At 48.9% G+C, this 12,061-nt stretch overlaps 1 protein-coding gene across 3 annotated transcripts in view; it reads left to right on the top strand.

The window, feature by feature from the left end:
* Positions 1-6,141, top strand: part of PGPEP1 (pyroglutamyl-peptidase I) — a 12,420-nt gene extending 6,279 nt beyond the window's left edge. For 2 of the 3 annotated variants that reach the window (XM_017839028.1, XM_017839027.1), the window contains exons 3-5: positions 3,655-3,771; positions 4,621-4,853; positions 5,845-6,141. In XM_017839028.1, the coding sequence (XP_017694517.1) occupies positions 4,648-4,853; positions 5,845-6,037 (399 nt within the window). In that variant the 5' untranslated portion in view covers positions 3,655-3,771; positions 4,621-4,647 and the 3' untranslated portion in view covers positions 6,038-6,141. Of the gene's footprint in view, positions 1-3,654; positions 3,776-4,620; positions 4,854-5,844 lie in introns of all 3 variants that reach the window. The other variant, XM_017839029.1, reaches the window with a different exon arrangement.
* Positions 6,142-12,061: the final 5,920 nt, after the last annotated feature.

The following is a 12,061-nucleotide window of genomic DNA, read 5'->3' as shown; positions in this document are numbered from 1 at the left end:
GTTGGGGGTGTTTTGTGAGGAGAAAACTTGGAATTGGGGGTGTTTTGAGAGGCGAAAATGTGGAATTAGGGTATTTTGAGAGGAGAAAGCTCAGAGTTGGGGGTATTTTGAGAGGAGAAAACAGAGTTGGGGGTGTTTTGAGAGGCGAAAACAGAGTTGGGGGTGTTTGGAGAGGAGAAAACTCGGAGCTGTTGCCGTCGGAGCCCCCGAGTCGTGTTTTGAGAGGAGAAAAAAGAGTTGGGGGTGTTTGGAGAGGAGAAAACTCGGAGCTGTTGCCGTCGGAGCCCCCGAGTCGCGTCTGTGCCTGCAGAGCTCGGCTCGGAGGAGGCAGCGGGGAGGATTTGCCTTCCCTTCCCCTGTCTCAGCCCCCAGAGGCCCAGACAAAAAAAGGAACAGCATGTCTTTGAGCCCGGGCGAGGTGGGCATTGTGCGAGTTTCAGACGGGGGACTTCATGGAGCGGAGTGGACACAAAGGCGTGTCTGAGTTCCCCAACCCCAGACGGTGTGATCTGCATTTTAATAGAAGGAAAAAATCAATTAAACAATCTTTGGGAAAATCCTCCTTCCTAGCTCGAGGGCTTCGGGCTAGTTCTGGTTTATTGCAGCTTTTATTTCTCCTGCATCCTGAGGGTAAAATCTGCTGCTTTTTTTCCCCTCCCCTCTCCCTTGGTGTTTTTGGTTTTATTTGGATTCTTACGGAGAACACGGACACGGGGTGTCTTTTCCCTGGAACTGCAGTGAGTTTCTGGTGTAGCTGTTTGGCTTTGAAGGCTGATTTTTTTACACATGGCCACCTTAAATAGTGGCAGCAGCAATCTAATAAAATCTTGAAGTGAAACGTTTGAAGGTTTTCATCCCTGTTTAGGTTTTTCACACGGGGGGGGAGAGATTTCCCCGTAAACCCAGCGGGTGGAATAACTTTATTTTAAGGCTTCCAGCAAAAATCCTCCTGTATTAACATGGATTTGCTGTTGAGTGTTTTCATATTTTTAGTATTTCATCCGAAGATTTGTTATTATTATTATTATTATTATCATTATTATTATTATTGTTGTTGTTGTTGTTTTTACAGCTGCAATTTTTTTGCTTGGGAGGGACCTTGGAGAAGAAATGAGTTTTCTGCCCTCCCTGGTGTGACTTTAGGTGTAGACACAGGTGTGCCCTGTGGGATGTGGAGCTCCTGGGCTGCTGCCTTCATCCCCCCCCCCAGGAGCTTCTGGAGGAGGAGGAGGAGGAGAGGTCAGAGTGGGTTTTGACATCAGGAAGGACAATTGCTGTCAGGGTGTCTAGACAGACCTGATAAGGATATTAGAGGCTCACAAAGAGCAGCATTGTGGAGGGGTCAGGGAATCGGTCACACATGTTGGGTTTGCTGTATTTGTCAGGTAGACAGGGCTGGGGGGGGGAAAGAAGTTGTTTGGGGGGGTGAAGGAAGGAGGGGGGACTACAAATATCTTCATTATCGAGCGCTGGGTTTGGTTAAAACCGAGCTGTGGGTTGGTAAAATTAAGGTTCAACTGTCTGCAGGGAGGTGCTGGTGCATCTTCCTCCTGTCCATGCTGTTTTCTTTTTCAGCCAGTAAAACTTTCCACCCCCGGATTCATCCGTAGGAGCTGTTTGGCTCCTGATCCTTCAGCAGCATCACTTCTTGTTAAGAGAGGTGGTGATGAATCCCGAGCAATTAACGCCCCTAAAGAGGGTTTATTCTCCTGACTGGGGTTTGAACGCTCTCATTTGTAAACTCCTCCTTTTACAAACACTCCCCTCACGAACCAGGGAAGGGTTGGAAGGCAGATTTGTTGTAAAGGAGCTGTGATGAACCATCACTTCCATCCATCTCTGGTAATGAATGTCTGAGTGTGCCAGACACTAATCAATACAGCAAGGCTTTAATATCAGCCTTGCCCTCAGAGCCAGAGCCAGTGATTTATCATTGTTGCTCCTCTCTGCTGGCCTGTGAAAAGTCTCACTCTTGCCTTTCTGGGTGTTTTACTTACTCTTAAATCTTGTTACACCGCCGTGGTTTTGTCCCTACAGGTGTGAAAGGTGTTTTTTTTTTCCCTCTGTAAAAAAACCCACTCGTGCTGATAACACAGAAAAATGACACTCAGGCACTGCTCATGTTTATATAGAGGAGGGGTAGGATGGTGTGGCAGTTTGAGCCACATTAGAAATCTAAAATCCGATTTCCAGGCTCCCTTCCCACCTTTGGGGGAGGCCAAAACCTCAAATTCTTTCGACTGCCTTTAATTTTTAATTTTTAACCTCGGGGGGGGGGAACGCAAGGTTTGAAGTGAAAACAGCTGATCTGCACTCCTTGGCCTGAAGTTTGCAAGCAGGAAAAATAAAAGCCCGAGAATTGCTTCAAAGAGCAGCTCGTGGCTCTTGATCAGCAAGCCTGAACCCGAATTAGAGGTAACTTGGTCGTTCAGGAATATTTTGAGGCGTCCTTTGATGGTTTGGTGGCTCTTCTGTCGCTGTTTCTGCCTCAGAACCGTGAGAACAACGGCAGGGGTTGGTGAGACACAGGCCTGGAGATGAGGTGTGAGAGCACATGGCTCCTTCTGCCCTCAGGGAGCAGGAGGCACCTGGAGAATCATGGAATCATGGAATGGTCTGGGTTGGAAGGGACCTTAAAGCTCATCCAGTTCCAACCCGCTGCCATGGGCAGGGATGTTCAAGGTCCTGCTGGAAAAGTGCCTCCTGCCGTAGCCTGGCTCCTAAATTTTGGGCTCAGCTGATGATTTAGTTTGTGAGCATTTTTCCCTCACGCCTCAGGCTGTGTGGGTTTGTCCTTGAGTTCTTGGAAATTTGGGTTTGGTGGCTCTGAAAGGTTCAATTCCGCGGTACCAGATGAAAAAAACGTCCAACTGGAGCTTTACTGGTGGGACTGGAGTGTCTGGGAGAAGCATCCAGAACCCAGGGGAGCTCCCAGTGTTGGGATCAGACAGTGCTTTCCAGTCAGGAATGCTGGGGGCAAAGAAACCACCCTTCTCTCTGGTTTTAAAGTCCTTGCAAGGTATCAAACTGACACTTTGTGTTTTAAAGGGTTTAAAGGAAATTGGCTCCGTTGATTGCCAGGGTATTTGGGATGTTTTCATGTCACAGAGGGAGAAATAATTCACTGTGTGAGTTGAGTCACCAGTGCTGTCACCCAGCCCTGAGAGCTCTTTATCTGGCAAATGTGAATTTACTCTCCAGGCCAGCATGGATGATGGATCTGATCCTTCCAGTTCTGCCTTCTCCACGGAGTCACTCCTTGGAAAAAAAAACCAAGAAAAGCAGGGATTATGACTCTCTCCCTCTATAAATAACGGAGCCAACCTTTCCTTGGAGTGTGGGTGTTGCTGATAACTATTGTCAGTTAAATGTTGATGTCTTTGTTCACACACATCAGAGCCCAACAAACGGTCCTGTGGGTGGAACTGTTAACACAGGTGGAGAGATGCCTTTGTTGTTCCCATTATGGGTTTGGGGTTTTTTTTTTCACAGTTTTAGCTGTAAACTCCCTCCAGGTGCTGTTTACAAGTTTATACAACCCGGTGTGAACTGATGTGAGTCTCTCGCTCTGCCATTAAACCTTCCAGAAGTAAATCCTGTGCTCATCTCTTGTCTGACCACCTTGGGTTTTTGTTGCTTTCCCGGTGTCTTTAGGAGCTGGAGAAGCTGGGCCTGCGGGATGACGTGGATCTGCACGTCTACGAGGTCCCTGTTGAATACCAGACAGTGCAACGACTCATTCCCGCCCTGTGGAAGAAGCACAGCCCCCAAGTGAGTGAGTAAAGGCAGGAAAACCACCCAGCAAAGGGTTGAAACCTACAGTGAGCATCATGTGAAGTCCCAATTTTAGTGTCTTCTCTCAGACTGGTGGTCCCCGTGTGGACCTTTTCATCTTTTGTCGTGAGAACATGTGAATTTGTAGGGTTTTACAGCTCAGAGTGCTCCAATTCCTGGGAGCAGTCGGTGTGAAGAGGCCACTGCAAAGGGCTGTCTAGACAGCCCGTGGTTGGTCTGTGCCACCTGGGCTCCTCCAGCAGCTGTGAACGTGCCAGCGCTGGTTTTTACCCTGATTAAATCCCAATTTGGGTCAGGAGGGGGTGAAACAAGAATTGTGCTGTACTGAACCCCTGATAAAGTGCCCAGTGCTCCTGGAAGAACTCCTGTAACAGCTCCAGCATGAACTGGGAATAGAATCGTGGAATCACAGGATGGTTTGGGTTGGAAGGGCCTTAAGTGTCATCCAGTCCCACCTTCTGCCATGGACAGGGACACCTCCCATTATCTCAGGTTGTTCCTTTGATCCAACCTGGCCTTGGACACTTCCAGGGATGGGGCTTCTCTGGGCCACCTGTGCCAGGGCCTCACCACCCTCCCAGGGAAGGATTTCTTCCCAGTATCCCATCTATCCCTGCCATCTGGGATGGAAAAGCCCTCTGGCATCACAGAGTCCAACCTATGACCAGTCACCACCTCGTCACCCACAGAAGAGCTCTGAGTGCCACATGCAGTGCCCTGGGCAGGGATCACGGATATCCCGAGTTTGGAAGGCTCCCACAAGGATCAGGCCGTCGGTTTCCCACCGTTTTGGGGTTGATCCAGCTCGTTTCTTTTCCCTTGCAGCTGGTGGTTCACGTGGGAGTGTCGGGCATGGCCACGACCGTCACCCTGGAGAAGTGTGGCCACAACGTGGGTTACAAAGGGTTGGACAACTGTCGGTTCTGCCCGGGCTCCCAGTGCTGCGTGGAGGGTGGTCCAGAGTGCATCGACTCCATCATTGACATGGACACAGTTTGCAAGAGGGTCTCGGCGCTGGGGCTGGACGTGGCCGTCACCATCTCCAAGGACGCCGGCAGGTACGGGGTGCCAGCAATCCATGGGGACAGTGTGTGGAGTCATGGAATCCTGGAATGGCTTGGGTTGGAAGGGGGGTCTTAATCTCATCCAGTCCCACCCCCTGCCACGGGCAGGGACGCCTCCCACTAGCCCAGGTTGCTCCAACCTGGCCTCGGACACTCCCAGGGATGGGGCAGCCACAGCTTCTCTGGGAAATCCATCCCAGTCCCTCCCCACCCTCACAGGGAGGAATTCCTTCCCAATACCCCATCTAACCCTGTGAAGCCATTCCCTGTGTGCTGTCCCTCCATCCCTTGTCCAAAATCCCTCTCCAGCTCTCCTGGAACCCCTTTAAGCCCTGGAAATTTGGTCACATCTTAACACCATCATATCGCCACGTTCATGGAATCAGAGAATCCCAGAGTGGTTTGGGTTGGAAGGGACCTTAAAGCCCATCCAGTCCCACCCCCTGCCATGGGCAGGGACACCTTCCACTAGCCCAGGTTGCTCCAAGCCCCATCCAAGCTGACCTTGGACACTTCCAGGGGTGGGGCAGCCACCACTTCACGTGAACATGTCCCTTGTGTTCCCTTCGTGCTCAACTCTTGAGGCCCCTACAGTTCACACACTTGTCATGGAATCACAGGGTTGGAAAAGCCCTCAAAGATCATCAATTCCAACCATTCCCCCAGCTCTACCAAGGCCACCACATGTCCCCAAGTGCCCCATCCACACAGCTTTTGAGGTCTCCCACACCTCACTTCTCACAGGGTTGGCAACACCCCCTGTTTTTTGGTGGTCACCCAAACATCAGGGATATAAAAAACCAGTTCTTCATGGGGGGTTTTTTTGTCTTAGATTTAATTAGAACAATCCCAGACTCACAATTCCAGGCTTGTATTCCACTCTATCCCACTAAATCCCGCTGTTGTGCTGATCCACAAACGGCTCGTCCTGGCCTGTATTTGTGTGATTTTTTTGGGGTAAATAATCCCTCTTTTTGCGTTTCAGGTACCTCTGTGACTTCACTTACTACACCTCCTTGTACCAGAGCCGTGGGAGGTCGGCGTTTGTCCACGTCCCTCCGCTGGGAAAACCTTATTCCGCGGAACAGCTGGGCCGGGCCCTCCAGGCCATCATAGAGGAAATGCTGGATCTCTTGGAGCACTCCGAGGGCAAAATCAACTGTCAGCACGAACACTGAGCGTGGGCAGGGAGGCCATCCTGGTGTTGCACTTCCGAAATTTTCCCCTGTTGCTGAAGTACTGGGGGGGAAAAAAAAAAAAACCACAAAACAAAAAAACAAAACCCGGGGCTGAGACGTTCCAGAATTGGAGATTCCAAAAAAAAAAAAAACCTGAACAAACAAACAAAAAAAACCAACAACAAAAAAAGGAAAATTCCTCTTCTAGAAATGGACTTTTTTTTTTTTTTTTTGTCGAACCTGTGGGTTTCAGCCTTGGCAACAAAGGATTCAAACTCTCTTCTTTCAAGACACCTCGTTCCTGAGTGACTGAAGTGTGTGTGTGTGTGCTGGGAGCTTCCCTGTCAGCCAGGTGACGGAATCCGGCACGGATATGGGAAGTTCCTCACCTGGACTTGGCCTTCAGGTGCAGGGAATGGATAACCCAGCCCTCTACTGGCTTGTCTTTGAGTTGAAAGGTTTGCTTTCAGTCAGTTTTGGGGTTTCTTTCCCCCCCCTTCTTTGACCCAAATTAGAAGGTAAAAGTACACCTGGAAAGAGTTGGAATGGCGTGGGACTGCCTTGGAGAAGAGTTTGGTGGGGGATGAGGAGTCTCCAATTGCTTTGCTGAAATGGGGAATTATTTTAGGCACTGACTCCTCACCCCACACCCTCCAAACATCAGTGGGGTCTCTGTGATGTGCTGGTTCAGTGTAGCTGCAGGTAGAAGGGCTCTATTTGGGTTCCTTTGGCCTGGAGCAGGATTTGGGTTTTTTGGGGCCAAACTCTCGCCAAATATTCCCAAATATCTTCTTCTTTTTTTTTTTTCCTGGCTCCCTCTTGGCCACCTTCCTCCCTCAAGTCAACCTCAAGGGGACCTCCTGCACCGAACACCTCGTGAGTGTCCAAAATGAACCATCAGTGGTTAAAGAGCTTTGCTAAAGGCCACTTTCCCCACGGGACATCTTTATCCCGGCCTCTTGGTGCTCCCTGTTTGGTTTTAAGGCAGAGGTTGAGTAATTTATAACTTCCTTAGTTACAAATTTTCCCCCCCCTCGTTCCAGCGATGTTTAACCCAAATCCCGAGTCGCCGCCTCTGGTTTAGAGGAGGCGTCAAAATGCAGATTAAAAAGACGTCCTGTCAAATCTAATCCCAAACCTCCAACCTCTTCCCACCGCCTGGAAAGCCGAGGCAGTGGTTTGGAAACAAGGAATTTTGCTTTGGGTGAGGATTCCAGGCTCTTTCCCCCCCTCTTCCAGCGGGAGGCTCCGAAGTGCTGCTGCTTGTGTGGACTTTCCCAGGAATTCTCTTTTGGGGAAGGGCCACATGCAGGATCCGAGCAGGGCTTGAAAAGTGGGTGATGCCTGCTGGTCACGTGTGGAGATTTTGCTGCCAAATCACGAGATTCCAACAGAAACCAGAGGATGTTGCAGCAGGAACAGACTCCAGATTGGTGGTTGAGGACCAGTCGAGCTCCTCGAGGAGCCTTTGAAATGAAAGAAGTCTGTGATTTGATCAGTACTTTTACAAATATATATATATATATATATATAAATCAACTTTTTGAAACGTTTTAAAACCCCCTTATTTTAGTTTTTCCAACGCTGACTGGCTCTGTTATCGTATCTCTCAGTGAGAGCTGCCCTGGACTTGCTGTTTGCCAGGAAAAAATAGGATGGCAAAGGACAAAACCACTCCTTGTAACCCGAGAGAGAGAGAGGACAAAGACTTTTCCAGCTGCAAGAACTCTCAAGGGGGCACCTGTGGATGAAGAGCTTTGGGTAGACCCAGGGAAATTCCCTCTGTTTTCCCTCTCCAGGCTCAATCAAAGGAATTCTCCTTCCAATGGAAATATTCTTCCCCTTCAGATCCGAGGTAGCACTTGTCAGACTTTTCTGATTAGTAATTTATTCTATTTAATATTTTGTTGAAATCTTCGTGGTTTGATGCATTTTATTTTTATTTTTTTTGGTGATTAGTTGAGCTACTTATCCCGTAGGTTTATCCCATTGTTGGTGGGAAGTCTTCCTCCTGGGTGTTTCTTAGCTGCTAAACTTGGGAAAGAGGAGTATCCACGTATTCCAGGAGCTTTGGTGATGGAGCAATTCCCAGTTAAACTATTTAATTTTCCCTGTAGCTGTGGATAAAATGGGAGGGGAGGATCAACAGGTTAGTGAGGCGACAACAGAATTCCAAGCGTGGAGTTGGAGCAGGAGCGGGAAGGGCTGGTTGGAGCTGAGCTGGGTGGGCTCCGTGGGGGATCAGTGGGATCCAGGTGAGGTGTTCCCTGTCTGTCCATGTCTCCTGGGTGTTCCCACACCCTTTGGAGCCTCGGAGATCCCGCTGGTGGCTCCGAATCCGCCGGCAGGGAGCACAGACAGCAGCAGTTCCGTGGGAAGAGCTTCCCACACATCCTGTTCAACACCTCTAAATATTCCTGGTTTGGGGGCTCTCTGCTATTCCAGGGGAAAATCCGGAGCCAGTTTCCGTGCCTGCTGCTGTCTGAGGACCCCAGTGCTTGGTCTTGGATGTGTCAGCGTTAAAAATCCCATTTTTTTTTTTTGGGAACAGTTCGCTCCGAGCTCTGCTCTTGTGAAGCTCCACGGGATCAGTTCCTTTAGGAAACATAATTTATTTTATACTCTTTTTTTAGGGTGGTTTTTTTTTTTTTTGAGAATTAGTCCTGAGGCTGTGTTTGTAAAGGGTGTTGTGGTCATAGAGAAATTTCCTGTAGCGAAAACTTGGGGGGCAAAAATGGCATTAAACCAATTTTATTTCATCTGACCTAAATTAAATACTATTTTTTTGGGGGGGAGGGGGAGAGGGTGGGGGGTTTCAGAGCTTTTTTTGTTGAATTCACCAAGCTTTTCCTCTAGGTGCATATATTTTTCTTTGGGACTAGGATCTCCAAACTGATGCAGAGCTTCAGTTTGTGTAATCCCATATTCGCTCCCTCTTCCAACTCCTCAACAAATAGGATTTGCTGATTTGCACTGACTGGGAGACCTGTTGCCAAGCCCAAAAAAAACTCGAGGTTTTTCTGCCAGTGAGTGAAAGGGTAGGGAATTCAGCTGGAGTTGTTCATCCCACCCCCACCCCCCCGTGCCTGGGACTTGGAAAATGGGAGAGCCGGTGAAATTTTGGGATCGCGCGACTGCAAAATTGGGGATACGGAGAAACGAGGGCTGAGGATATTTGGTGTGGAAGAGAGAATTTAGGGAGGTTCCACTGGATGGGGGTCTGATGTCATTTATCTGGGACTGGCCAAGGTGTTGGGGAGGTTTGGGGTGACAGTTGGACCGTTCCGGTCGTTAAACGCTGCCGAGGGTTTTGAGGAACTCCAGGTGCTCCTGAACGTCTTAGTTTGGTGGTGCTGCTGTCAGGAGGTGAATTAAACGTGGGGATCTGCTTTATAACCACGGGGGAAAAAGGGAATTGTGAGCTTGGAAGGTTCTTTTCCTTAAGGATTCACGTGGGACTTGATCCTTATGGATCCCTCCCGACCTGAGCGATCCTGGATGTGGTCGGAGGGGTTTTTTTTTTTTACCTGCTGCAGAAGCTGTTTGTGATCCTTTTTGGAGAGAATCTCAAACCCTGGCAGCAGTTCACCTTATCTGGAGTATTCCCCAGCCTGGTTGTTTCCTCCCAGACGTGGGAGAAGGTGGGAAAAGGATGGAAAAGGTCGGGAAGAGGGTTCGAGGTGTCGAGCGGGGTTGTGACATGAGCAGCCAAGAACTGCTGAGCTTCCAGGGTCCTTCCAGGAGGGAGAGACCTGGCTGGGGGTGTTCAGAGTTTCAGACTTCACAAAAGCTCTGCTTTCACCCCGAAAAGGAGGGAATTTTTGGGATAAATGCTCCCTTGGAGGACGGTGGAGGTGGTGTTTTGGTTGGAAAGCTCAGCCCGAAGGCGTTGGGGGATTCCCACAGCAGGGAAAGATTCCTTGAACCAGAGCTCCGAGCTAAGATCGGAATTATCATCTCTGTAGGGTTTGTGCTGTGGAAAGTCAGGTGGAAAAAGGGAACTTTGTGTCCCAACTCACCTGGAATCAGGTGTAGATGTAGCATCCAACCTCTCAAGCAGGCAATATTTAACCCCAAAGGGGATTATTCCAGGTTTTTATTCTGGAATAAAAACCCAGGAGCTTCCAGGCCTGCACAGACAGCACAGGCTCCCAGTGTGTTGTTGGTTTTGGTAGGGAAAAGCCTAAAAAAAAAAGTTTAAAATCCACTGAAGTTTCTCAAATAATCTTGAGTTGAGTTGGAACTGGGTGATCTTTGAGGTCCCTTCCAACCCAAACCATCCTGGAATTCTCTGACCCGTTGCCCTCGTGGGTGGATTTTTTTTTTTTTTAATTTTTTTTTTTTGGGTGTGTGTGAGATGGAGAAAAGGAATTGCAGGAGGAGGAGGAGGAGGAGGAGCTTCTCCAAACCAAAAAAAAAAAAAAAGGGAAAACCCTGAAAATGAGGAGCTCTGTGACTCCCCACTGCCAAAGCTGCAGCAGCGACGACGCTCTGGCCGTGGTGGTTTCCTGGTTTAATTGGTTGTGACTCGGGAATCTTTCTGAATTTCTCCTGGATTTCTGGCTCCAGCAGGTTCTCAGACACAGCTGCTGCAGGAGGGAGTGGTGCTGTCTGAAAGCTGCCTGAAAATCAGGATGTTTAGACATGAAAAGTACTCGGTGTGGGGCTTTTCTTAATTCAGATTTTCAGATTTCTCCCCCCCCCGCCCCACCCACAGACAAAACCATCAGGATTAATTTGTACAGACCCTTTCCCAAAGTAACTTCCTCCCTTTTATCCCCTTCCCTTTAATACTTCATCCAATGATATTTTAATGATTTTAATTTTATTTTAACGATAGGAATTTCAGAGTTGCAAAGGCTCTTTATAACTTTATTGACTTGGATAAATCCCCCCCCGTTGTTGATACCATAAATACTCGTCTTGATGTAGATGGATTTGTTATTTTTGCACCAGAATCCCTAATTTTTCGCAGTATAAAGTGCACTTTTTCTTAAAAAAAAAATACAGAAAACTTGTATTCCTGTCTGATGAGTGTCTTATGTGCTGAAAGTGATATTCTGCCAAAGCTCCAAAGCTGAGGATGTTGTTAATTCTTCGAGGTATTAATTGGAACCCGAGATCTGCTTCTGCTCAGTCTTATTTTGAGACAAAAGCAGAGAAGGAAATGCCTCCCCCGGGGACAGGAATTAAAGATGGGAAACGAAAAACTATCACTGCCCTTAAAACTCTGTGGTACTTAAATCCTTAAATACAAAACCTTCAGGTTTTTTCTATTGCACCAGCTTCTTAAATCACAAATGTTTACTTTTCGATGATCAGGGAGTGCCTTGTCCTGTGCTGGGAAGCAGAAGGGTGGGGGCGGCGATGGATTAAATCCCCCGAGGTGGGTGGGGAAAACTGCTGGATTGGTGGGAATGCCCCGTGGTTCCTGAGGATGCCCTTCGGAGACGGAGCTCTCCAGGTTTGCTGACACAGCCCCAGGGAACGAGCGGAGGATTCGCCGCTCCCTTCTCACTTTTGGCTCGGGGTTGGCCCAATTCCTGAGGGTTTTTTTTTTTCCTGTGTCTCCTCTGAGTGAGGTGTTTGTCCCCTGTTGTGAAACCCACGGTGTCTGTCGGGGTGTATCTCAGGTGTTCTCCCTGCCTCGTGCTTGTCAGGACTCCTGGAGCAACAATTCCCTCGGGGCTCCCCGTTCTCTCCGTGTGTTCTTGCAGTGCCTTGTAAACCCCAAACCCCCCCCCGTGTGTCACGAAGGGCTGTGTCGTGAGGGACCAGCAATGTGCTCTCAGCTTGTACTGCCAGACTGGACTTTGTAACTGAGGATTTAAACCCGTGTTTCAAAGGAAATAAAGAGTTTAACTCTGACTCCGCCGTGGTTTTTTAACCCCGGTTGTTTTTCGAGGTTACAAACCCCTTCCCCCTGTCCCACCCTAAACCACGGCCACGCGTCCTTTAAACCCCTCCACGGGGATGGAGGTGCTTTCCTGGCTGTTTTGAGGGTTCTCCCCCTGGTCCTGCTGC

The sequence above is a fragment of the Lepidothrix coronata genome, unplaced genomic scaffold (assembly GCF_001604755.1).
Source record: "Lepidothrix coronata isolate B3197 unplaced genomic scaffold, Lepidothrix_coronata-1.0 Scaffold371, whole genome shotgun sequence".
NCBI lineage: Eukaryota > Metazoa > Chordata > Aves > Passeriformes > Pipridae > Lepidothrix > Lepidothrix coronata.
Note: the sequence above shows the minus strand (reverse complement) of the source record. Positions and strands in the feature narration are given on the sequence as shown.